General features: G+C 45.2%; 1 protein-coding gene across 2 annotated transcripts in view; it reads left to right on the forward strand.

Annotated features, from left to right (window-relative positions):
• Nucleotides 1-12560: 12560 nt before the first annotated feature.
• RGS11 (regulator of G protein signaling 11) overlaps nt 12561-27787 on the forward strand; it is a 146342-nt gene continuing 131115 nt past the window's right edge. For both annotated transcript variants that reach the window (XM_089658258.1, XM_089658259.1), the window contains exon 1: nt 12561-12689. In XM_089658258.1, the coding sequence (XP_089514384.1) occupies nt 12627-12689 (63 nt within the window). In that variant the 5' untranslated portion in view covers nt 12561-12626. The remainder of the gene's footprint in view (nt 12690-27787) is intronic.

A 27787-nucleotide genomic window follows, 5' to 3' on the forward strand; every position in this document is an offset into this window, starting at 1 on the left:
CTATGGATCCCATCATGAGCATAATGCGGCGCGTTCTACCATTGTTTCCTTCATGCGAAACCTGGAACTGACTGCGCTGGTGTACCGGGTCCATTTGAATACATGGAAAACGCTTTGCATGCATTTCTGATGATGAAGAAAGGCTCTGGACAGCATCTGGACATGGAACCGTTAAAAAATGCTTCTAAACGCAATCGCAAACATGCGTTTCGTGGTTGAAACGCTGATAAAATCTCCTGAACGCAAGTTTGTTGCGTTCAAAAAAACGTCTGTAAACTCAACTGCCTGTAAAGGACGATGTGTACAGGACACCTAGGAGAACATTAGGGAGTGTTCAGGGGCTGCTGGAAAAAACGCAGAACATCTCCTGAAAGTCAGTTTATCAGCTGCAGTGTACATGAGCCCTAAAAGGAAAATACTGTAAACCAGTGAGTTTTTTTTATTTTTCGCGATATAAATGAAAAAAATACAGAAAATACAGAAAATACAAAAAACATGCTTTTCTTAGTTTCTTCTATAACATTTTGCAAAAAAATAATCTGGCAAAATGTATTCTGCTCCATTTCTTTGGTAATATTTAGTCTGAATTTGTGTGAAAGTTATAGGCTAGAGCATGGGTGTCAAATTGGCGGCCCTCCAGCTGTTGCCAGACTACAAGTCCCATGAGGCATTGCAATATTGAGAGTTACAAGCAGGGGTGGACTGACCACTTTAATGATTTTTTTTACATACTGTCACCAGAGCAGTGCAGTGTCACCCTAGTGACACTGTACTACTCTGGTGAGGTTACACTATGATTGCTTATTACAGTGATGATCACTGTATAAGCAATCATGAACACTGTGTTTAACATCCATTCATAATGCCATTTTTTTACTGTTGTGATATCTGTGAATGGCCACACCTATCGCATTGGAACAGTGCTGCTGTGATTGGCCCTGTACCATGTGATCACCATGCCCAATCGCAGAGATCACAGGTGTAAGCAATGGCATCATGAATGACAGTCTTTGTTTATTACTGTACTTTATCTATTTATTTATATTATTTAGTTTATTACTTTGTTTATTAATGTGATTGTTGGGATTGGTCACAGAGATCACATGGTACCAGCATTGAGCACAGTACCCCAGTATACCAATCAGTGGTCCACTGCGTCCACCAGACACAGATCACACCTTGTACATCCTCCCAGATCGACGCGTCTCCTACTCAGCCGTATATTTACAGTGTCCAGGTGGGAAGCGGTTAACTTAGACATTAGCAGTGTATGGGGAACTGTGTCAAATACGTTTGCAGAATCCGCGTATACGACAACCACAGACACTCCATTGTCCAAGGCTTTACTTACTTCCTCATACAAAATAATCAGCTTTGTTTGATAAATTCAGCTGATTATTGATTAGAATAGTTTTTTCTAAAGGAAGAAGAGGGAGATTCTACATCTCTTTACTGGGGGTCTAATGCAGGCCAATGAGTGATGCTGAATCCAACCAATAGCGTGTAAGGAGCAGGGGAGTGGTCTTTTGTAGGGGAGGGCAGTGCAGTGTCACCCTAGTGACACTGTACTACTCTGGTGAGGTTACACTATGATTGCTTATTACAGTGATGATCACTGTATAAGCAATCATGAACACTGTGTTTAACATCCATTCATAATGCCATTTTTTACTGTTGTGATATCTGTGAATGGCCACACCTATCGCATGGTACAGTGCCACTGTGATTGGCCCTGTACCATGTGATCACTGTGCCCAATCGCAGAGATCACAGGTGTAAGCAATGGCATCATGAATGACAGTCTTTGTTTATTACTGTACTTTATCTATTTTATTTATATTATTTAGTTTATTACTTTGTTTATTAATGTGATTGTTGGGATTGGTCACAGAGATCACATGGTACCAGCATTGAGCACAGTGCCCCAGTATACCAATCAGTGGTCCACTGAATCCACCAGACACAGATCACACCTTGTACATACTCCCAGATCGACGCGTCTCCTACTCAGCCGTATATTTACAGTGTCCAGGCGGGAAGTGGTTAACTTACACATTAGCAGTGTATGGGGAACTGTGTCAAATACGTTTGCAGAATCCAGACCAGATATAGTGAATGCAGGGTCTGGGGAGACCGGATATAGTGAATGCAGGGTCCGGGGAGACCGGATATAGGGAATGCAGGGTCCAGGGAGACCAGATATAGTGAATGCAGGGTCTGGGGAGATCGGATATAGTGAATGCAGGGTCCGGGGAGACCGGATATAGTGAATGCAGGGTCCGGGGAGACCGGATATAGTGAATGCAGGGTCCGGGGAGACCAGATATAGTGAATGCAGGGTCCTGAGAGACCGGATATAGTGAATGCAGGGTCCGGGGAGACCGGATATAGTGAATGCAGGGTCCGGGGAGACCGGATATAGTGAATGCAGGGTCCTGAGAGACCGGATATAGTGAATGCAGGGTCCGGGGAGACCAGATATAGTGAATGCAGGGTCCGGGGAGACCGGATATAGTGAATGCAGGGTCTGGGGAGACCAGATATAGTGAATGCAGGGTCCGGGGAGACCGGATATAGTGAATGCAGGGTCCGGGGAGACCGGATATAGTGAATGCAGGGTCTGGGGAGACCAGATATAGTGAATGCAGGGTCTGGGGAGACCAGATATAGTGAATGCAGGGTCCGGGAGACCAGATATAGTGAATGCAGGGTCCGGGGAGACCAGATATAGTGAATGCAGGGTCCGGGGAGACCGGATACAGTGAATGCGGGGTCCGGGGAGACCAGATATAGTGAATGCGGGGTCCTGGGAGACCAGATATAGTGAATGCGGGGTCCTGGGAGGTCAGATATAGTGAATGCAGGGTCCGGGGTTTAGGAACATTTTAAGTGCTGGTTATCATCAGTTGTTTGTTGTAAATGATGTCAGGCACTTCCCATAAAGTACGGGAAATCTGCCTTCCCCTGAGTGTACAGTTATTTCCTAATGCAGCCCCTGATTGTTTGTTTAATATTCTACCCAAATCCACGCCGAAAATGTTCCGACTCCAGCGATATACATTGTTTGTGAAAGGAAACCTGCACTGAGGAATGACTAAGGCTGCCATTGCTGACCTCTCCTTGGCTGCCAGGATCATCCAGCGTGACCTGGAGACAGTCTGCAGAGAAGGAGCAGGCACTGCGATGTGATTTTTCATGCTTTTCCCGGGTCAGTGGCTGTCAAAGTATCGAAGCTGAAGGATCCATTTGGCAATGTGATAATTAGTATTTGCAGAAGGAGGTCGGCAGTGGAAGCCTCTGGTTTTCTCATCAGATAATCTTTACACCTTCTTTGCCCAACACAGTCCCAACGCAGTCCCAACGCAATCATGTCCTATTTCTTCAACCAATGTATTTGTCCTGGGACTGTACATGAGGCAAAAGACATACGACCAATGAATAACTAGCTTCCAACATTGTTGTTTAAAATAGTTCCAAAGGATATTTTTATTTTTTAATTTATTTATTTCAGGTACTTATATAGCGCCGTCAATTTACGCAGCGCTTTACATATATATTGTACGGTCACATCAGTCCCTAACCCTCAAGGGGCGTACAATCTAAGGTCCCTAACCCTCAAGGGGTGTACAATCTAAGGTCCCTAACCCTCAACGGGCATACAATCTAAGGTCCCTAACCCTCAAGGGGCGTATAATCTAAGGTCCCTAACCCTCAAGGGGCGTACAATCTAAGGTCCCTAACCCTCAAGGGGTGTACAATCTAAGGTCCCTAACCCTCAAGGGGTGTACAATCTAGGGTCCCTAACCCTCAAGGGGTGTACAATCTAAGGTCCCTAACCCTCAAGGGGTGTACAGTCTAAGGTCCCTAACCCTCAAGGGGCGTACAATCTAAGGTCCCTAACCCTCAAGGGGCGTACAATCTAAGGTCCCTAACCCTCAAGGGGCGTACAATCTAAGGTCCCTAACTCACATTCATACATACACATACTAGGGACAATTTAGACAGGAGCCAAGTCGCCTACCAGCATGTCTTTGGAGTGTGGGAGGAAACTGGAGTACCTGGGGGAAACCCACGCAGTCACAGGGAGAACATGCAAACTCCAGGCAGGTGGTGCCATGGTTGGGATTGAACCAACGACCCTGGTGCTGCCAGGCATGAGTGATAACCATTTAGCCACTGTGCTGCCCAGATCTTTCTCTTCTCAGGTGTACCACAGGTTCTTCTGAAACCCTCCCCCCTGTGAGGTGCCCCCACAGCAAGCAGCTTGTTATGGGGGCACCGGCTGCTCCGTGTATTCATTCACAGCCCCGCCCCCTCTCTCTTCTCATTCGCTCACTGGCTGTAATTGACAGCAGTGGGAGCCAATGGCTCCCGCTTCTGTCTCAGCCAATCAGAAGAGGGAGTCCCGGGGGCTTAGGTGAGTATTGGGGGGGCTGGGGGGGGGATGCTGCACACAGAAAGTTTTTTTTACCTTCATGCATAGAATATATGAAAGTAAAAAACCTTGAGTTTTTACAACAACTAATAAATGAATAGATAAACTTCTCATTACATAAAGAGGATAAATGGAAACAAGCTGATTTGTAATGAATCCATATTGATGCATATCATACATAACTAACCCCTCGCCCTCCTGAGGATATCCCCCCCTTTCTGACCAGGCCATTTTTTGCAATACAGCGCTGCATTACTTTAACTGACAATTGCACGATCATGCAATGTTGCGCCCAAATTAAATTTATGTCCTTTTTTCCCACAAATTATTATTTTTTGCTCTATAAAAAAAGACCAACAATTTGAGAAAAAAAACAATATTTTTGACTTTTTGCTATTAAACATGTCCAGTAAAAAAAAAAAAAAAATGTATTCTGCTCCGTGTCTTTGCTATAAAAAAAAATCCCAATACATGTAAATTAATTGGTTTACGTGAAAGTTAAAGCGTTTACAAATGGCGGTATATACTGTATACTGGGACTTTTAGTTTTAGTTTGTTATTAGTTTTTTAGCAACCAGTGACTGCAGCGGGCATTCTGACACTTGGGGGGGAACTGACTAACTGCCACTGACATCCCCAGTGACACCAATACAGTGATCAGTGCTCACAAAAAGCACTGACACTGTACTAATGGCACTGGGCAGGAAGGGATTAACTTCTGGGGCAATCAAAGGGTTAACTGTGTGCTGTTTCGCTATGGAGGATGTGTGTGTGCTTCACTGTAAGCACACTGCTTTGTATGGCGCTGCTATGCAGCGCCATACAAAGCAGTGTGGAGAAGCTGACAGGGAAAGTTCTATATTGTTTATACATAGGTCTCTCCCCCGTCGGAGATACTCGGCGATCACCGGGTGCCGGCGAGTAATCACCAGCCGGGACCTGGTGATTGCCAGCCTGGAACTGCAAAATCACATATATATTTGCGTTCCTGTCTTTGCACCCCACAGTGCGCTCCCAGCACAAAGACTGGGGTGTCACTGAGTGTCAGTGTGTTTTAGTTAGGACAAAAAAGGAGGAATTCATGACAGAAGGCAGTTTTTCAGGGTACTACTTAGACACAGCTAACGTTTCCAGATGTTCCCTATAACATAGTAGAGTCTAACATTCTGACTTCAAGTCCACTTGGCGTTAAACTATAACTAAAAACAAAACTTTTGTAGTTTTGGATAATAAAAAAAATGGTTACTACTTGCATTGCCAGCGCTGAGAAAGGCCGCCACCTGCAGGAGGTTTGCTGTAACTCAGTGCTTAATGCCAGCAGGCTCCTTTCTAGCAGTGTTGGGCATGATGTTCACGTCGAACAAATATCGGCCGATCGTGAGTTCGATGAACACCACATGAATGGCAAGGGCATTCGGGGGGCTTTTCACCCGCCGTGCCCTACAATGCGCTGCGCCCTGATTGGACAAAGCAATGTGCCTGATCAAAGGTCAGATGCAATGCTTTGGTCATTCACAGTGCATGACGACATCACGGGGGGGGGGGGGGGGGGGGGCGGAAGTGACATCATCACAGCTCCGAGTGCGGAGCAGTTTTTTTTTCTTTTTTCAGGTCAGCGGTGGTGGCAGTTTGATTGACTTTGGATCTTCTTCGGGGGACATTTTTTTAAAATTTTTGATTTTAATAAAGGACTTGTCAAAGACTGTAATTTTTTACACTACACTTTGTTTTTGTGAAGGAGTAGCGGTACCATGACCTCATTCACATGGGGGACCCTTGTTAAGGGGGCTTCCAGATTCTGATAAGCCCCCACCCGCAGACCCCCACAACCACTGGCCACAGTTGTGGGGAAGAGGCCCTTGGCCTTGACCATCAATGAGGGGACAAGGTGCTTTGAGCCCTCCTGCCCCAAAACACCGCCCCCCAGGTTGAAGGCATGTGACCTGGTATGGTTCAGGAAGGGGGGGGTGTGCTCGCTGGTTCCCCTACCCTTTCCTGACCTGTTGGGCTGCATGCTCAGATAAGGGTCTGGTATGGATTTTAGGGGGGACCCCCACACCATTGGGGGTTCTCCTCAAAATCCATACCAGACCTGAATGGGGGGGGGGGCATACATTTAAAAAAAAATTTTAGTTGCAGGGCAAAGCCAGCAATTCTTTTTACATTCAGCTGTCAGTGGGGAAGCCCGGTGACAGCTGAAACATCATAGAATGTTTCACGACTAAAATACTGCATGACGTAATAACATAATGTGGTCAGGGGTGGACTGACCATTTGGAAGCTCAGGCACTGCCGGAGGGCCCGGGGTCAGTAGGGGGCCCAATGAGATACCCCTGGTACCTTTTTCATAGGCTTTTTTGAGTTTGGGCAAGGACACAGGGGCCCCATGATCCCCTATTGCTCGGGGGCCCCATGAGTTGTCAGTCCGCCCCTGGTTAGGAGTTGATATGAATTATCCTCAAGCATTGTTGCAAGTATCCTGTCTCATACCTTTGTCTGCGTGTGGGTCCTGCAAAGGGGGACTCAGATCCAGCTGAATTGCAAAGGTATGGCTCAACTTGACTGCCAAAGCTAATTGGTTGTTGGATCTGACTGTATTTTTTATATTTTTTAAAAATATTCTTCAAATGTTTTTTACATATAAAAAAGTCATTTTAACATATATTTTTACATATATTTGGAAATGCATTCCAAAAATGTACATTTGTATTTTTATAGAGATACAGTATATTTGAAATGTATTTTTAAAAATATTTTTCATATATTTTGTAATAAAAACCCATTTCAACATGCAGTATATATATATATATATATTGAAATATATTTTGAAATATATTGAATATGGCCAAAATTGTAGTATTTCAAATATATAGCAATATATTTGGGAAGAATATGTTTAAAATATATTTCAAATATTTCTTTCTTCCATGTGGGTAGGCTTGACTTTATCCCATCTGTCTGGATATGTCAGGTATGAGCTCCACACACACTATATTGCCCGTAGTATTGGGCCGCCTGCCTTTCCACGCACAAGCCTAGCGCATTACCCAAGATTTATTTAAAAAAAATCAACAAAAGCCAAATGCATTCTCACAAACATCCAAAGTAAAACGCATAACATGAATATCTGCATTTGCCTTTTGTTGATCTTTTTAAAATAAATCTTGGGTAATGCGTGAGGTGTTTGTGCCCCCTTTGTGTTTTTATTAAGTTTGTGATTGAATTCCCCTGTCTGAGGAGGGCTGCACCTCCTGTCACTATCTTGAAGGAACATCATCTCTATCACACATTCCAGTTCGGTGACTTTGATTTTGAGTGCTGGAGAAGTTGTTCATTTACTTCAATATTGGGTTGGCCCGCCCTTTGCAGCTATGCCAGTTTTAACTCTTCTGGGAAGTCTGTCCACAAGGTTTAGGTGTCTTTATGGACCTTACTGTGTGCACTGGTGTCTTGGTATGCTGACGTCTTAAGAATTCCCTTCACTGGAACTAGGGGGCCAAGCCCAACCCCTGAAAAACAACCCCACACCGTAATCCCCCCCCCACCAAACTTTACACTTGGCACAGTGCAGTCAGGCAAGTACCATTATCCTGGCAACAGCCAAATCCAAACACGTTCATCGGATTACCAGACAGAGAAGCGTGATTTATCACTCTCCTACCCTGAAAGACTGGACTGTGCTGTGGGGCAGAGCTGCATAAGTCTCAAGGCTAGATGGACAGAAATACAACTCATATGTACACAATATTGTCAAAAGTATTGGGCCCCCCTCCAAATCATGTGATTCAGGCGTTTCAATCACCTCCATGGCCCCAGGTGTATACAATCAAGCCCCAAGGCATGCAGACTGCTTCTACAAACATTGGTGAAAGAATGGGTCGCTCTCAGGAGCTCAGTGACTCCAAGCGTGGTCCCGTGATAGGTTGTCACCTGTGCAATAAGTCCATCCATGACATTTCCTGGCTACTAAATATTCCACGTTCCACTGTTAGTGGGATTATAACAAAGTGGAAGCAACTGGGAACAACAGCAACTCAGCCAACAAGTGGTAGGCCACGTCACATGACAGAGCGGGGTCAGCGCAGGCTGAAGCGCACAGTGCTGGATTTGGTGGTTGCCTGGGGGGATGGCCCCTTCCTGTTCCAACATGACTGCGCACCAGTGCACAAAGCAAGGTCCATAAAGACATGGAGGAGCCAGTTTGGGGTGGAGGAACTTGACTGGCCTGCACAGAGTTCTGACCTCAACCCCATAGAACACCTTTGGGATGAATTACAGCGAAGACTGCGAGCCAGGCCTCCTCCCCCGACATCAGTGCCTGACCTGACAAATGTGCTTCTGGAAGAATGGTCCAACCTTCCCATAGACACCCTCCTAAACCTTGTGGACGGAAGATTTGAAGCTGTTATAGCAGCAAAGGGCGGGGCCAACTCAATATTGAACCCTACGGACTAAGACTGGGGGGCCATTAAAGTTCATCTGTGTGTAAAGGCCGGCGGCCCAATACTTTTGGCAATATAGTGTATATATCAGGGGCGGACTGACCATTTGGAAACTGGGGCACTGCCCGAGGGCCCAGGGTCAGTAGGGGGCCCCATGAGATGCCCCTGGTACCTTTCATAGGCTTTTTTTGAATTTGGGCAAGGACACAGGGGCCCCATGATCCCCTATTGCCCGGGGGCCCCATGAGTTGTCAGTCCGCCCCTGGTATATATATATGTATAATGTGTCTTTATCCATTTGCCTGGAGCTGTGCTTTAAAATCTACTACCACACTTTTCTTTTTTTAGGGATTGCTTATCACTTCCTGAATATCACCCATCACATAGTGAACTCCGTGTAGAGCTATTCACTCTGAGGTCATCACAGAGGACAAGGGGGCGCTCTTTACATCTGGAGGAAAAGAAATGTAATCTCTAAATATGGAAAGGTTTCTTCACAGTAAGAGCTGTGAAAATGTGGAATAGACTCCCTCAAGAGTTGGTTCTGGCCAGCTCAGTGGATTGCTTTAAAAAAAAGTCCTGGATTCTTTCTTGGATACACAGAATATACCTGGATATAACATTTATAGGTAAAGTTGATCCAGGGAATACCTGATTGCCTCTCGGGGGATCAGGAAGGTATTTGTTCCCTGCAGGAGCAAATTGGATCATGCTTTGCTGGGTTTTTTTTTTTTTGCCGTCCTCTGGATCAGAGGTGGGTATAGGATTATAACTTTTCTTTTCTTTTTTTTTCATGGTTAAACTAGATAGACATTTGTATTTTTTCAGCCAGACTAACTATGTAGCCATGAGGACAATAAGGACCTAACAGCATCTTCAATCCTTCCCTGCTTTAAAACAACAAAAAACTTTAGCTGGAGTTGGGCTTTATTATGAAGGCTCTATTATTGTAAGCTTTAACGAGCAGGGCCCTCTGTTTCCTCTTGTACCAAATTGAATTGTAACTAATGTCTGCCTTCATTTTGTACAGCGCTGAGCAAACAGCTGGCGCGATATAAATTCTGTATAATAATAATACAGGTGTAGGGGTTGCAGTAGATATCCTATTGTAGTTTGCCTAAACCACCACAAGATGTCACCACTATATGTGTGTAGCTTAGGCAGTCATTGTCTTGTCCTCCAGGGGATTCCCTCCCCCCTCCTGACCAGGCCATTTTTGGTGATATGGCGCTGTTATTTTAACTGACAATTGTGCAGTCATGCAACGCTGTACTTAAATGAAATTTATGTCCTTTTTTCCCCACAAATAGAGCTTTCTTTCGGTAGTATTTGATCACCTCTGAATTTTTTATTTTTTGCGCTATAAACAAAAAAAGACCGACAATTTTAAACACAATATTTTTGACTTTTTGCTATAAAACATATCCAATAAAAAAAATTAAAAACTCTAATTTTGTCATACGCTTAGGGCAAAATGTATTCTGCTCCATGTCTTTGCTAAAAAAAAATCCCAATACGTGTAAATTAATTGGTTTACCTGAAAGTTACAGCGTTTACAAATGGTGATATAGATACTGGAATTTTTATTTTTTTTTATACCAATAATGGTGGCGCTTAGCGACTTATAGCGAGACTGTGGGACTGTGGTGGGCATTCTGACACTGGGGGGGGGGGACAACTGACTAACTGTCACTGACATTACCAGTGACACTAATACAGTGATCAGTGCTAATAAAAACCACTGACACTGTACTAATGGCACTGGGCAGGAAGGCGTTAACATCTGGGGCAATCAAAGGGTTAACTGTGTGTTGTTTTACTAGGGAAACATGCTGCTGAGAAATACTGCTACTGCTGGCAGGAGAGACCTGTGTTGTTTACATACAGACCTCTCCCCTGTAAGTGTTAGGCTAGGTTCACATCTGTGCGGGTGGTGCCGCTGCGAATCCACACGACAATCCGTGCAGCCGCACCACCCGCACAGAGAAATGGGGACCTGCGGGAGGTTGCCATTAGTTATAATGGCACGCCGCCTGCACTGGGAAACACAACCGTACTGGGAACCGAGGTTCCCGTGCGGGCTGGGTGTTCGGAAGAAGTGCAAGGACTTCTTCTCTGCGTGACACGAGGCACGGGAGTCCATTCAAATGAATGGGCTCTTGTGCCCACGCAAAAGGCGGCCCGCATGGCTGCATATATGTGAACCGGGGCTTACTCAGCAATTGCTGGGTGCCGACAGGGAATCTCCAGCCAGGACCTGGTGACCGACATCTGTAACCAACAATGGCAGTGCGGGTAGGGCAGCACACGCACGCGTGTCCCCTACCCGGACATGCAAATCATGTATATATACGTGATTTTGCGCAGCCCTGCCGCCCTGTAGCAGTAAGTCTGCTATAGGGCGGATGGCAACTGGTTAAGGTGGCACTCTACCTGAGGTTGACCTGCCCAGTCTGGAATGTTTCTTGAGGGATATATAAGTAGTCTGGTGGGTTAGTGAGTGGGCCTTCAGTCTGTGGGAAGAAGTAAGCAGGATTTCTCACCTATCTGTTATAATTATGTAGCCAGGAAGCCATTGTAGGTGAGCTTTCCCTTTGGGGATGGGGGTTGTATAAGGACTTTTCTCACTTAGTGGGGTAAGGCTGATTGGTGGGTTATAGAGTAATAGGAGAAATGCCAGGACTAGGGGCGGACTGACCATTTGGAAACTCAGGCACTGCCGGAGGGCCTGGGGTCAGTAGGGGGCCCCATGAGATGCCCCTGGTACCTTTTTCATAGGCTTTTTTGAGTTTGGGCAAGAACACAGGGGCCCCATGATCCCCTATTGCCCAGGGGTCCCATGAGTTGTCAGTCCGCCCCTGGCCAGGACTATGTTCTACCCCCTGATAGGGCATACGTGTCTCCCTGTCTCACATTCCTTATTACAACCCCATGAAGTTATTATAGTACCGCCATTATCCTGACTGATCGTGTTCTGTAGTAAAGACACATTTCTTTATAAGGAGCCTAGTGTTGACTGTTGTTCGTTCTGTTTCAGATGAGATCCACTCTTGGACATGAGCTTATGCCCAGGAAGAAACAGCAGATTGGATCATAGGCTCCAGAATATTTGATATATTTACATAACTGGGGCAGATGTATCTGTATGTCTAGTGCATTACGTCAAATACAGATTTGTGAATACAGCAGGGTTGTTATTTATATATTTTATTAGCAATTGGGACAGCACAGTGGCTAAATGGTTAGAACTCCCGCCCGGCAGCATTAGGGTCATTGGTTTGAATCCCAACCACGGCACCACCTGCCTGGAGTTTGCATGTTCTCCCTGTGCCTGTTTGGGTACTCTGGTTTCCTCCCACACTTCAAAGACATGCTGGTAGGTTAATTGGCTCCTGTCTACGTTGTCCTTGGTATGTGTATGTATGAATGTAAGTTAGGGACCTTAGATTGTACGCTCCTTGAGGGTTAGGGACTGATGTGAATGTACAATATATATGTAAAGTGCTGCGTAAATTGACGGCGCTATATAAATACCTGAAATAAATAAATAAATAAATAAGTTGTGCTTCAAAAATATGCTCATTATCATGTCCTTTAATAGAGGCATTTTACAAAATCTCCACAAGGTGGCATCAGGAGCAGCAGTTGGAATAAGGACACCCAGGCACTCATTGCCATCACTGCACTCTGCAAGCAGAAGAGAAGCACACAGGGCATCCTCCCAGCAGCCGGGCACCCTCATCCTCACCATGACCATCAACAACCTCCAGCAAGGCAAGAATTATAAAGTGCAGATGTCATGTCTGGCCAAGGTGAGTGCTGTCATCATGCCACTGATTGGGGGGGGGGGGGTGAATTGCACTTTTTGCTGTGGGCTGCAGATGTGTCAATTCTAGTAGAGTGATGGGCTCCAATGCTACAGTACATTTCAGGCTATCTGTGCCAAGAGCTGGGAAGCAGTGCTGTGACTTGTAGTTCCTCAGTGGCTGAAAAACTGCCAAATTCTCCCATTGGCAAATTGTTTGCATTTCTTTTTTTGTAGTCAGTGTGGTCAAGAGGACCGCCGGACTGACAGGAGCCTGTGGTCAGCACAGGTCCTATTCCCCTATTCCTGACATGACTGGAGAACCACTTTATACCTCTTTATGGAGAAGAATTTATTACTGAAATACTGAAATAGTCCAGTTGCTGGAAAACGACTTGTTGTCCTCATGGAGTGTAAATTCCTAACCGTGTCCTGTGATTGTAACATTGTATGTAGTGGTATCATTAGGACTGTGTGCTAGGATGTAGATGTGTGTGTCTATCACTACATGGCACAGCAATCCCAAGGGAGAAATAGTCTGGATGTCTATAAATCTATCATTCCATCTATCTGTCGGTCCGTCCGTCGTCTGTCTGTCTGTCTGTCTGTCTGTCTATCTGTCTGTCTATCTATCTATCTATCTATCTATCTATCTATCTATCTATCTATCTATCTATCTATCTATCTTTATGTATCCAATTTAGATTCCTTCCTTTCCTCCTTCCTCTCCTTTCTTCCATCCTCTCCTTCCTTCTTTCTTTTCTTTTTTTCTTCCTCTTTTTACTTCCTTTCCTCCCCTCCTCCTCTCTTGCTTCCTTTTCTCTCTTTTACTTCCTTCCTTTCTTCCATCCTCTCCTTCTCTCTTTCCTTCCTATTCTTCCTTCCTCCCTTCCTTCCTTCCTTACTTTTTCCTTCTTTTTTTCCATCCCCTCCTTCCTTCTTTCCTTTCCTTTCTTTTCATCCTTCCTTCCATCCTTTCTTCCATCCCCTCCTTCGTTCTTTCCTTTCCTTTCCTTTCTTTTCATCCTTTCTTCCATCCTCTCCTTCTGTCTTTCCTTTCTATTCTTCCTCCCTCCCTCCCTCCCTCCCTTCCTTCCTTCCTTCCTTCCTTCCTTCCTTCCTTCCTTCCTCTCCTTCCTTCTTTCCTTCCTTCCTTCCTTTCTTTTTCCTTTCCCTTTTTACTTCCTTTCCTCCTCTTGCTTCCTTTTCTCTCTTTTACTTTCTTCCTTCTTTTATTCCATCCTCACCTTCTCTCTTTCCTTCCTATTCTTCCTCCCTCCCTTCCTGCCTTCTTTCCTTCCTCCCTTCTTTTCTTCCTTCCTCTTTCCTTCTTTTTTCCATTCCTTCCTTCCTTCCTTCCTTCCTTCCTTCCTTCTTTCCTTCCTTCCTTCCTTCCTTCCTTCCTTCCCTTCTTTCCTCTTCTTCCTTCTTTCCTTTCTTCCTTTCCCCCTTTCTTTTTTCTCTTTTATTTCCTTCTATCCTCTCCTTCCTTTTTTCCTCCCTATCCCTTCTTTCTTCCCTACTTCCTTTACTTCTTTTCTTTCTTTCTTTCTTTCTTTCTTTCTTTCTTTCTTTCTTTCTTTCTTTCTTTCTTTCTTTCTTTCTTTCTTTCTATCTATTCATATCTATCTATCTATCTATCTATCTATCTATCTATCTATCTATCTATCTATTCATATCTATCTATCTATCTATCTATCTATCTATCTATCTATCTATCTATCTATCTATTCATATCTATCTATCTATCTATCTATCTATCTATCTATCTATCTATCTATCTATCTCTGTCTATTGGCTAGATAAATCCATAAAAGAGACATTTTAGTTACATGTTTGCAAGTCACGGAGTCACCAGCAGCAAATAAATGTTAAGCATGCAGGAATCCCCACATCTGCTATGCAGAGCCGGGAGTATAGGAGTAGAGATTTCACCTCCGGAGTCTACAAGAGATATAAGGGACTGTTCATTAGTGGCTAACCATAGACAGTCTGTTTGACAATAAGGAGACAACTCCACCTGCACCATAACAACCAATGATTCTGTACACTCCAGCCACCAGCATCCTAGCAACAGCTTCATTGGTTGCTGGTGGCCAGGTAACAGTATCATTGGTTGCTGTGCCAGTAACCTAGCAACCAAAGGTGGGTCAGCAAAAATCAGGAGGAGGGCTAAAGTAGCCACCCCAAGCAGCAGTTACCCTAGGGCCAGTCTTGAGGACACTGAGGTTCAGGGGGAGGAGTCCAATGTGTGTATATCATTCATGCATATCTAATTAGCGAGTGCCAACAATACCGAGAGGAGCTAACATCGCCCGAAACCGAAATTAGATGTGACTGATGTATGGACTGATAGGATCAACAGAAAATTCCATTTATACATCAAGAGGCGGTACAACACATGATATGAACATCGATATGGTATTACATAGAGGGCAAAGGGAGGCTTACATTTTATGGATGAGATTCAGAGTTCAGGTTAGGAGTTCATCTTACAGTCAGTGTTCGGATAAGATACGGCTGAGGGGTACATTTAGGTGATGTAGAGTAATAGGAAAGCACTTCTTCCTTCTTCCTCTCCTCGCCTCTCTTTTCGTCTCCTTTCCTCTCCTCTTCTCTCCTCTCATCTCCTTTCTTCTCCTCTCTTCTTCTCCCCTCTGCAAATTGCCACAGACTCTCCGCTCCTCTCTTCTCCTTTCTTCTCCTCTCCTCTCCCAATTGACACAGACTCTCCTCTCCCAATCACCACAGATTGTCCTCTCCTCTCCTCCCCTCCCCTGTCTTTCCCTCTCTTCTTCTCACCCCCCTCCCCTCTACTCTCTTCTCTTATCCTTTCTTCTCCTCTCCTCTCCCAATTGCCACAGTCTCTCCTCCCCTCTCCTTTCCTTTTCCCCTCGCCTCTCCTTTACCTCTCTTCTCTTATCCTCTCTTCTCCTTTCTTCTCCTCTATTCTCCCAATTGCCACAGACTCTCCTCTCCTCCCCTCCCCTCTCCTTTCCTCTCCTCCCCTCCCCTCTCCTCCCCTCTCCTCCCCTCCCCTCTCCTTTCCTCTTCTCTCCTCTCCTCCCCTCTCTTCTCCTCTCCTTTCCTCTCCTTTCCTCTCCTCTCCTTTCTTCTCCTTTCCTCTCCTCCCCTCTCCTCTCTTCTCCTCTCCTCTCTTCCCCTCTCCTTTCCTCTCCCCTCCCCTCTCCTCCCCTCTCCTCTTCTCTCCTCTCCTCCCCTCTCTTTTCCACTCCTCTCCTCCCCTCTCCTCTCCTCTCCTCCCCTCTCTTCCCCTCTACTTTCCTCTCCCCTCCTCTTCTCTCTTCTCCTTTCCTCTCCTCTACCAATTACTCTGGCTGTGTGGAAAGAATTGTAGTTGAGGAAATGTGGACTTTCATGGTACCACCATAGATTACAACATATACATTTATTTCAATCAATATACTTTATTACAAAGGGTAAATATACTGCATACAAAGATCATACCCACAGAGGGCACACCGATAACTCTCTCCAAACTGGACTATTATTGCCATGAAAATGGTGCTGATGAGCACCATAGGTCAGATGATACTATCTTAGACACATTTAACTAGTTCTTCCCTTTTCTTTCATGGTTCCTCCACTTCTTCAGGAGTAATTGAGAGAGTAAAGCATCTCTAGAAAAAATAAGTAAAGCATAATACATACATATCAGTATATTGTAAAGCCAAACAAATATTACTCTAAGTTAAGGAAATCTTGCTACCAATAGGAAAGGCTGGCTTACCCAGCGAGCCACAAAGAGAACCAGCACAGCACTAGATAGCACAGGGCAGGTCCCCCTGGCAGTTTTCTGGCTCTGGTGGGAGGACAGCCTGCCTGTCCTCCAATGTACAAGACTTATACTGTTACCCCCCATCCCCACACCCACTGCCATTTACTGGGAAGATCAGTGTTCTGCTGTTTTTCCACCCTCTCCTTTTTAGGACCCGTATGTAGCTTAGAACAGAGAATATGTGATCACTTATTAAGCTGAATAGGTTGTTTTATATGAGGGTTCACATATATTTTAGGCTTTGATTTTTAAGGTCAGGGACATGAAAGAAACTTTTTTTTTTCAGTGCCAAAGAAGCCAGTGGTGCTAAAATCTAATGAGAAATAAAGAGAAATGAATAAACTATTACATAGAAAGCAAAGTAATATTTAGATTTAGATTCCTCTATCTCTCCTCTCCTGTCCTCTCCCTCTCCTCTCCTTTCGCTCTCCTGTCCTCTCCTCTCCTGTCCTCTCCTTTCCCTCTCCTCTCCTTTCCTCTCCTCTCCCTCTCCTCTCCCTCTCCTGTCCTCTCCTCTCCATCTCCTCCTCCTCCTCTCCCTCTCCTCTCTTCTCCTCTCCCTCTCCTGTCCTCTCCTCTCCCTCTCCTCTCCCTGTCCTGTCCTGTCCCTCTCCTCTCCTCTCCCTCTTCTGTCCTCTCATCTCCTCTCCCTCTCCTGTCCTCTCCTCTCCATCTCCTCTCCCTCTCCTCTCCCTCTCCTGTCCTCTCCTCTCCCTCTCCATCCCAAAGAAGCCAGTGGTGCTAAAATCTAATGAGAAATAAAGAGAAATGAATAAACTATTACATAGAAAGCAAAGTAATATTTAGATTTAGATTCTTCTCCCTCTCCTCTTCTGTCCTCTCCCTCTCCTCTCCTGTCCTCTCCCTCTCCTCTCCTCTCCTGTACTCTCCTTTCCTCTCCTCTCCTCTCCCTCTCCTGTCCTCTCCTCTCCCTCTCCTGTTCTCTCCCTCTCCCCCTCCCTCTCCTCTCCTCTCCTCTCCTCTCCCTCTCCTGTCCTCTCTTCTCCTCTATCCTCCCTCTCCTCTCCTCTCCCTCTACTCTCCTTTCCATTCCTCTCCTGTCCACTCCTCTCCTGTCCTCTCTTCTCCTCTACCCCCCCCCTCTCTCTCTCCTCTCCTCTCCCTCTCCTGTCCACTCCTCTCCTGTCCTCTCTTCTCCTCTACCCCCCCTCTCCCTCTCCTCTCCTCCTTCCTTCCTCTGACTTCAGTGTTTTACAGATAAATGAATGAAATTTACATTTGTGAATTAAATACATTTGTGAAAGGAAGATCTAAATATTTAAACATAAAATCAGAAGCTGTTCCATCCCGTCTATAAGCTGCAGTCTGCCATGACTCTTCAGGTGTACGGTTCATTTTAAGAGCTGCAATACATTTTTAGGGTGCCACTTTTTTCGGTGCTAAAGGAGCAACCCGTCCTAAAAACCAATGAGATTTCCCTCTTCATGTCTCTGTTCCTTCCTACAAACCTCAATTAACATCCCAATTATTTTTTGTTCCTGTATCATGGGTAATCCATCATGACGCCACCATTTGAACTGTAATAAATAAATAACAGAAGTAGCCAGACTGATCCTGACCCCCGGAGTCTGTGACAGAAGACGTGTTTTCATTTGGCTCTGTAGAAACAAATGTGAATTACCAGCCTTGGGTGGAGATGCCCTTTAATTATGACTACCCAGTATATTTATATATTTATGCATGCACCCACATGTAAAATCATGTTGAGTTTTATCTATATTCGGAGCCTCCCTGCTATGATAATCAGCGCTCCTCTACACGGTACTGATTACAGCCAGTGCTAAGTCAGGACAAGCAGTTTGTAGCGAATTCCCAGATAAAGCGTGTTATATTTAGCTGAAATGGAATCTGCAGGCTTGTTTGCTAAGCAGCGTGTAATGGAACAAAGGACGGTGCCGATCCGTCATCCTTCCAGGATTATTGATCGCCAATAGGCCGCTCCTTCCCTCCTCATCCAATATTAATATATAATATCACTGACAGCCAAACCAATTGCTAAAACGTCATCTTAATGTCGTCTCAAAAGTAGTTTTCAGTCTTACATTGAAAGTTTAAATTTGATGCTTTTATTAAAATAAAACCTTGGCGGTTCTGCCATGAATATCTGTATTCAGGCACTTTTTTGTTATGGGGTGACAACTGTCTCCCAACTGTGCTCCTGCGTTGTCACCCTGCCACATGTGCCCCCTGGTGGTGACTACAACAATGTGCTTCTGTGTATGTATCCAGAAAGTACAGTATATGACCATTGAAGTAGTATGGAATTTTGTGCCGGCCCGATTGGAAGTGACGTTTTCTTTATTCGGTGAAATATTTCTATCTTATTGAGCAAAGGGCTGGCATGTTTTGCAAAGCCATCTTGACCTTGTCTCCAGTATGTTACTAAGCACCAAGCCATCATAATTCAATAGACTTCAGACGCCAACGTACGCACATATAACAGGGAGATTCCTACACAGGAACATCATGTATTATATGCAAAAAGAACTATTGAATCCACCGTTCTTTTCTAATAATTCCTATCACAACATTGCTTTTGTCATTTGTTTGCCCAGTTTGCTTTGTGATCTCACATTCTATGTATGCTTGCGTGTTTTCAGACTGTGCATGCCCTATGTGCTGTGCGTGTTCTCAGACCGTGCATGCCCTATGTGCTGTGCGTGTTCTCAGACCATGCATGCCCTATGTGCTGTGCGTGTTCTCAGACCATGCATGCCCTATGTGCTGTGCGTGTTCTCAGACCGTGCATGCCCTATGTGCTGTGCGTGTTCTCAGACCGTGCATGCCCTATGTGCTGTGCGTGTTCTCAGACCGTGCATGCCCTATGTGCTGTGTGTGTTCTCAGACTGTGCATGCCCTATGTGCTGCACGTGTTTTCAGACCGTGCATGCCCTATGTGCTGTGCGTGTTCTCAGACCGTGCAAGGTGTGGGCTCTCAGGAGGAGAGCAGAGAGGTAGGTGGTGCTGTATAAGGTTTAGAACCCTCCAGTACTACTAACAGGATAAAGGGGTGCTTTGCTGAAGTAGAGGATGGAAGGTGTGGACTCTCAGGAGGAGAACAGAGAGGTAGGCGGTGCTGTATGAAGGTGAGAACCCTCTGGTACTACTAACAGGATAAAGGGGTGCTTTTCTGAAGTAGAAGATGGAAGGTGTGGACTCTCAGAAGGAGAGCAAAGAGGTAGGTGGTGCTGTATGAGGTTGAGAACCCTCCAGTACTACTAATAGGACAAAGGGGTGCTTGTGTGAAGTGGATGGTGGAAGGTGTGGACTCTCAGGAGGAGAACAGAGAGCTAGGTGGTGCTGTATGAGGTTGAGAACCCTCCAATACTACTAACAGGACAAAGGGGTGCTTGTGTGAAGTGGATGGTGGAAGGTGTGGACTCTCAGGAGGAGAACAGAGAGGTAGGTGGTGCTGTATGAGGTTGAGTACCCTCCAGTACTACTAATAGGACAAAGGGGTGCTTGTGTGAAGTGGAGGGTGGAAAGTGTGGACTCTCAGGAGGACAGCAGAGAGGTAGGTGGTACATGACCCCTGAGGGTGTAAAGCTTATGAGTGCGAGAACTCTCCAGTGCTACTAACAGTTTACCGGAGGTGCTTTTCTGAAGAATAGAGTGGCGAGTGGAAGGTGTGGACTGAGGAGGAGAGCAGAAAGGCTGGTGGTGCATGAGACCTCAAGGTGTAAAACTGTGAGTGGGAGAACCCTCCACAACTATTACTAGGACTCAGGGGGTGCTTTTCTGCAAAGGAGAGTGGATGATGGTAATTCTGAGGAGGAGAGAAGAGACGGAGATGGAGCACACTCACTGAGGGTGTAAAGCAGAAGAGATGAAGCCGAATAACCCTCCAGTAAACACTCGCATAGTTGAATAAGGGTTAAAACCTCAGAGGGGATTTTATTTTTCAAGATTTCCATACAAAATAACTGGTATAAAAACCCGGCAGAGCCTGTAGCCCATCCCATACTTTAGCTGGAGTTCTGCTTTAGATGGATATCAAAGTATGGAGCACTGGAACATGTGCTAGGCCTGTGAATTCTTATGAGATAAAGACAGATTCACTCTTGAACAACTCGTACTTTTCCATTTGGTTTTGTCGCCCCGGTCTTCTGTCTGAAGCTCAGCTGCTAAAGGATATTGCCTTGCCGTGCCGTAGACACAATTATAGATTTCGGTGAGAAAAGCAAGCTATTGAGTGTTATTCTATAGCACTTCCAGCATGCTTGTTGGAGCTCTCCATCTGTTCCCGGATCTGATTGTAGTCAGCTAGATATATTTCAAATACGCTCCGGAGAATTTTCTCATCAGAGCCCGAGGGTTGGGGAGGGGGGGGGGAAGGGCCACTTAGTAATGTGATTCCACACAGCTCGAGATTGCACTGAAATATTGTGATGCACTTACATCTATGTACTCTCCTGTGTGTGATGTGCCGCCTGCTGTAATAAGCTGACCGCATGGCATTCCTCAAAGAGCGAGAGAAACTTAAAGCTGACCTCCGGCCTTGCTTTCAGTCTTGCCCAGTTGTACCGGCTCCTCTCCTGGACTGAAATGGCTTATTCTGATTTCACTGCACACTGTGAGCTTCTCACAATGTACACTAGAAGCTGCAGCAATTCAGATAGAGCTCTGCCTCATTTCTCGGCCGGAGGATGTCCAGCATCATTTAGCTCATTTCTCTCCGGGCCTGCCCCTTTCATCCATTGGTACCTGTCATGTGGGAGTTGACTAGGATGGTCTTCATAAATGGGGTCTGTCTAGGAACTCCCATTCTTCTGATACCCATTTTGAAATTGGAATAACTCCTCCCCAGGGGCGGACTGACCATTTGGAAACTCGGGCACTGCCCGAGGGCCTGGGGTCAGTAGGGGGCCATATGAGATGCCCCGGTACCTTTTTCATAGGCTTTTTTCTGTTTGGGCAAGGACACAGGGGCCCCATGATCCCCTATTGCCCGGGGGCCCCATGAGTTGTCAGTCCGCTCCTGCTTCTCCCAATCTCTAGGCCACTGCTTGTCAGTGAGACAGAAAGTGACGGAAAGTGAGGGAGTTGTCACCAGGTAAAGGTAAATTATCCAATGGGGACAAATGTTCCAGTGACATAGGTGGAGGTGCTTCAACACGAATTGTATGCAGCGTTCAGGGGCGTAAAAAAAATGCCCCAAACTTGTGTTCCCAGAGAAGCATATTTGCGTTTCTCGCGCATAAGGGTGCAAAAAGGCACATAATCAAGTGTAAAAGCATTTTAGCGATTAGAATAATTGAATATTCTAGCCAACAGAATGAATTTATGTACATTTACCTCTAAACACCATGTGCATGACAGCCCACCTAGTGCTCCAAAATGAGCATTTTTTAGGTTGGATTTTTGTGACAGAAAAGATCCAATGTACATCAGAGTATTTTTAATACTCCCGTGTGCGTGATGTCCTATACAGGATCCTTCCATCAAGGGATGCTGTGCTTTCTAATAGGAAAGCCCAGCACTGCCTACGTGCTTTCTGGTAATTTGAAAAGGATGGGGGGGGGGATGCTATCCCTTTTCTGAGGCATTCTTTAGCCTGTACTAGACATGTGCGACTCATTTAGTTAATATTCGTTTTTTGAATGAAAATTAAATTTTCTGAGATTTTGATATATTCACGCTTCCAAATGGTCACAGTACCGAATTTGAACGAATCTGAAAAAGTTATAACAAAATTTTCAGATTCATTCAGATAATTTGGATTCATTGAAAAGAGCCGGTTGTTGAGGAACGGGTGGCCGCCGCGTCCTTCACAGCCATCAATCATCTGTTGGCAGCAGAATGTAAACAAAAGCAGTGCCATTTAAAAAGAAAAAATAAAATAAACAGAGTGGGGGGTCCACCCCCAGTCCTTACCATGTCCTTCAAGTCGGGTATGGATTTTAGGGGGAACTCTGCACCAAAATTAAAATGGTGTGCCCAGGGGCGGACTGACAACTCATGGGGCCCCCGGGCAATAGGGGATCATGGGGCCCCTGTGTCCTTGCCCAAACTCAAAAAAGCCTATGAAAAAGGTACCAGGGGCATCTCATGGGGCCCCCTACTGACCCCGGGCCCTCGGGCAGTGCCCAAGTTTCCAAATGGTCAGTCCGCCCCTGGGTGTGCCCCTCCAAAATGCATACCAGATCCTTATCTGAGCATGTAGAGTTCCCCCCCCGAACCATACCAGGCCACATGACCTCAACATGGGAGGGGTGCTTCTGGGGAGAGGGGCTCCCCCCTCAAAGCACCTTGTCCCCATGTTGATGAGGACAATGGCCTATTCCCCACAACCCTGGGAGGTGGTTGCGGGGGTCTGCAGGCGATGGGCTTTTTGGAATCTGGAAGCCCCCTTTAACAAGGAGGCCCCCAGATCCAACCCGCTCTTGTGAATGAGTAGGGGTACATACATACCCCTACTCATTCACCAAAAAGAGTGTCAAAAGTAAAAACACACACACACAATTTTGACAAAAAAAGAAATGTCCCCCGAAGTAGATCTAACATCAATCATGATGAACACTGACCTGCACAAAAAAACCCTCACTGCCTTGTGAATATGACGTGTCCTGTCCAGGGACACACACCAAATGACAGGTAAACGTGGGGACAGGGTGACCCCGCCCCATGCGCCCCATGTCTATCTGCCATTGGGCGAGTGTCTGCACAGGACACGACACTCACTGACTGACAGGTAGACATGGGGGCAGAGTCTGGTATGGTTTTTGGGTTGGGAACCCAGGCCATTTGAAAAAAAAAAATTGGCATGGGGTTTCACTCAAAATCCCTTTGGGTCTGGTGTGGCTTGGGGGGGGGACCCCCATTCTTTTTTTTTTTTTTAATTTTTAACCGGCACTTCTTTTGTTTACATTTTGCTGACAACAGAATCCTACTGACAACAGATGAATCATGGTTGTCATGGACGCGGCAGCAGACTGCTCCTCAACAACCAGCACTATTCCGAATGAAACAGAATGAATGCCAAAGATATGAAACAAATTCCGAAAACTAATAGGTTTATTAATGAAATCATCTGAAAATGAATTCTTCAATTAACAAATGGATCTAAAAATGAAACAAAACAAAATTTTATGGTGTGCACATGTCTAGCCTGCACAATCTAATATCTGCTTCTATTCAGGTCTACGGCTAACATTTTTTCAGGCTGTTAAAAGCAGTTGTTTTGCTTGGTGAACGCCACCTTCTGGCTGCAAGTGCTACATATGAAAGATGAAATATTCACCTGATTATTAGGAAATTGTATACATTTAAAATGGTGTTTTTAGTATTGAAAATAATAATAGTAATAAATATGTACAACATATTGCCTGAACAGTACATGACACCTAAATATAACCAAAATTAGAAAAACAAACAAATAAATATATATAGCAGCTGGACACCGTACCCTGATACCAGGCACCTCATATACAGTATTCAAATAAAGTGCAGAGCTCAAATATATAAAAAAAATTAATAAATCATGGTAATAATATTGTGTGAAAATTAATAAAACTTAATCACAAGGTGAAGTGGGGCCAAATGACGCCCCTGATGACGACACATATGACGATATGCATAGGGCGGAGCCACGCAGACACCCTACCACGCATGCGCAACCGGGCGGTGGCCATCTTGGATGTTGGAATGACCTGTTCTTATGTTTGTGCATGCCGAATATTGCCTTTCACCATGTGAGTGCAATCTTTATTCAATAAATTTTATATCCTTGATGGTTTTACTCCATGTGGATACATCTATTATTCCAAGTATTGTGCTACGTGTTCTTGGTCCAATAACTTAACTGGGAACCAGGGGCGGACTGACAACTCATGGGGCCCCCGGGCAATAGGGGATCATGGGGCCCCTGTGTCTTTGCCCAAACTCAAAAAAGCCTATGAAAAAAGTACCAGGGGCATCTCATGGGGCCCCCTACTGACCCCGGGCCCTCGGGCAGTGCCCGAGTTTCCAAATGGTCAGTCCGCCCCTGCTGGGAACGGTTGAATCTTTTGGAGGATCATTTGTTAATTCCTTTATATCCTCACCATGTGAGTGCAATCTTTATTCAATAAATTTTATATCCTTGATGGTTTTACACCATGTGGATAAATATTTTATTGCAAGTATTGCGCTACGGGTTCTTGGTCCAATAACTCAACTGGGAATCTTTTGAAGGATCATTTGTCATTTCCTTGGGTGTATTGTATATTTCCCTTGATGTTACCAATGATATCCCACAAAGTGCAGACTAACCACTCTTAGTAGGGTTGTCATGCCTTCTGGTAAGCCTTGCATGTGAGTAGATGGTGTCACATTGGCTGTATTGGAAGTCTTCTGATCTCACCACGGTTTTGGGACTGCTCTATTCTAATACCACCATATGAATATATCAGCTGTGGACACTGATTGTTTTATTAATTTTGACATAATATTATCACCATGATTAATTAATTTTGTTTGATAGATGTGAGCGCTGCACTTTATTTGAATACAGGACATGACACCTGGTGGGTATGCATTCTCAGAGCATGGTCTTGTTGTAACAAGACCGAGGGCAAGAAATACACAGGGGTACATCACAGTGCATTGCACCATCCCTCCGCAGCCCTCCAGATCATGAAGCAGTACATCTCCATCTGGCACTCTTTTTCTTTTCTTGTTCAGTAAATTTTTATTGAAATTTGAAGGATCATGCCATAACGTTATGACAGCAGAATAATAACCACACAATTAACGTGAATTCCATCTGGAAGACATATTGCAATAAAATGTTCATGAAGTAATGATACAAGTGGGGGCAGCCTAATACCATTAATGGACTCTGATGAGATGGGTATGATATCCGCCAGCCTGTACTAATACAGGCCTAATAATGTGCTTATTACATTGAGAGCCTGTAAGCAAGGGGTTAACTAAACTTAACTAAAGCCTAAAGGGAGGGAAATAAGGACGAAGAAGTATAATGGAGAGGAAAGAAAGGAAATTGAGGGTCGCAGGGAATAAGGGGCATTCCCTGGATAGCAGAGATTTCAAGCTATGGTACCTGAGCCGTGGGGGTCACATTCTTGGTGACATCCAATGGACGTTGGAGATGGAGTCACTCCGATCTCTTGAAATCTTCACACAGAATTGTTTTTTGAAGGCACTTTTGGGTTGACACGGCTGGAGGTTACCAAGTCTGTTGCATACCCCCAGGGCTGGATTTGCCACTACTAAGCACAGTAGACTTGTGCCTATAGATGCCAGTGGAAAAGGCACAGCTGCTCCATGAATAGACATAGAGACACCCATTTCATACCTGGGCACTTTTGAAAATCTGATTTCCTAAGAATAGGGCTGAGGTAGGGGGGCGGGGCTGATAGTGGTGTGTATAGGGCACCACGCCCAACTGTGGCAAAATTGCAAAGTGGGAGGGGCTTAAAACTTGAGCCTAGGTACAGAGCGCAGGAGAAATATGTAACATACATAGTGCACAGGTGGGTAATATCCATAGTGAAAGGGTCAGGTGTGAAATGTACTGAGCATGGGGGTCAGGTGTATGTAAATGTACGTAGAGCTGAATGACAATACAAGGGTAGCCATGCACTTTGTTGGAAATTTAAGTTGAGATATAGCACATATAAGGAGAAACTGTGGATGGCCACCACGACTGTGTTTGTGATCCTCTATAGCTGATGGACCAGTTGAGATCCCATCCTCCTGTGGGTAAAGGGTGTGCCAAATCTGCTTTCTGCGTCTCTTAGGGTTCTGAAATTCCTTTAACTTTGTCAATTCCCAACATAAATGCTCAAATGTATCTAGAGCTGAGCGACAACAGAAGGGTAGCCATGCAATTTGTTGGAAATGTAAACTGGGATATAGTATATACAAGGAAAAACTTTGGATGGCCACCATGGCTGTGTTAGTGGAACCTCTAGAGCTGATAGACCAGTTCAAATCCCATGCTTCCATGGGCAAAGTTTGTGCCAAATCTGCTTCCTGTGCATTCTTTACTTATATAAGGCAAATGTAAGTTCAGTTGTGGTAACAGTAAGGTCAGTATGGTGATCCCAGTGCCTTGGCATAAGACCCACAAGAAGCTTGTTAAAGCTTCAGCCCAGCTGGTCACAAAGGATCACTGTATATAAAACTTCAAATTATAGGCAAGCACTGCAGACTCTTTGACTATGGCCTTTCTAGAGCTGATGGGCCACTTAAGATCCTATCCTTCTTCAGGTAAAGGGAATCCCAAGTCTGCTTCCTGTGCACTCTTTTTTTCTACTTGATGCAAGTGTTATAAGTTCTGTATCAGAATGGTGATCCCAGTGCCTTGGCATTGAGTCATGTGACAGGCAGATGTCCTACAGGAAGTTGATAAAGCTTCAGTCCTGTAACCTAACAGAGATGGTCAGACATGTCCCCACTGATCAGCTGCAACTCCTTTTGTCCTCAGTGCTACAAGTCTGGGTGAGGGTGTTGGATAGGTGAAGTGTGATATGGCACCGGTAAACACACAGAGACCCTGAGTGCAGTAACCGATGTATTGAAGATCTTGCAACAGTACAACAGCTTGGAGGGGAAGTCACCTGGCCAGGAATTTACAGTCAATGGAGCAAAGAGTCACCTCAGAGTAGGTCCAAACTGAAAACAGCATCTGTTAAGCAGGCGGAGTGTAGCATAGTCACTCCAACCCAAGAGGCAGCTTGCTGGAGTTGCAGATGTTGGTGCTGTCCTTAGAAAGCTTGCTACGTGTGGCAGTCCTTCCCCTTGTAGATCCTAGATAGCGCTGCTGTACTCACTCTGTCCTCTTTGCTCCCCACTGCTCCAGGTCTCAATCACATTCACTCCTCACTGCTAAATGTATCTTCCTGAGCCAGCCCGAGCCCAGCCTGGAGGCTGGCCCTCCCCTAGACCTAGGGGACTCCTCCCAGGCACCAACAGTCTCCTCAGCACTCCATCTTCCACCCAACTCCTCTATCAGCTTGACTCTCCCATATTTATGGGCCAGTCCACCACTCTAGCAGAGCCTCGAAACCTGGGATTGGCCAGACTCCCATAAACATGCAGATTCAGTCATCACCCCTTCCTACTTACTGACTTCTGGAAGATTATATGGACCTCCAGAGTCAGGAGGAGGCAACAGAGCCACAACCTGTTAAGTCATCCAGCTGACCTGCAATAACCTGACCTCAATCACAGACTCACACAGTTACCATAAGTCATACACAATCATTTTACCTATGATACACTGCACTAATCTAGTGCACAATAAAGGGGGCTACATAGAGAAACTTAGTTTCTCTTGACTT

Source organism: Staurois parvus, unplaced genomic scaffold, assembly GCF_062004578.1.
Source record: "Staurois parvus isolate SC_StPar_1 unplaced genomic scaffold, SC_StPar_1.0 ptg001060l, whole genome shotgun sequence".
Taxonomy (NCBI): domain Eukaryota; kingdom Metazoa; phylum Chordata; class Amphibia; order Anura; family Ranidae; genus Staurois; species Staurois parvus.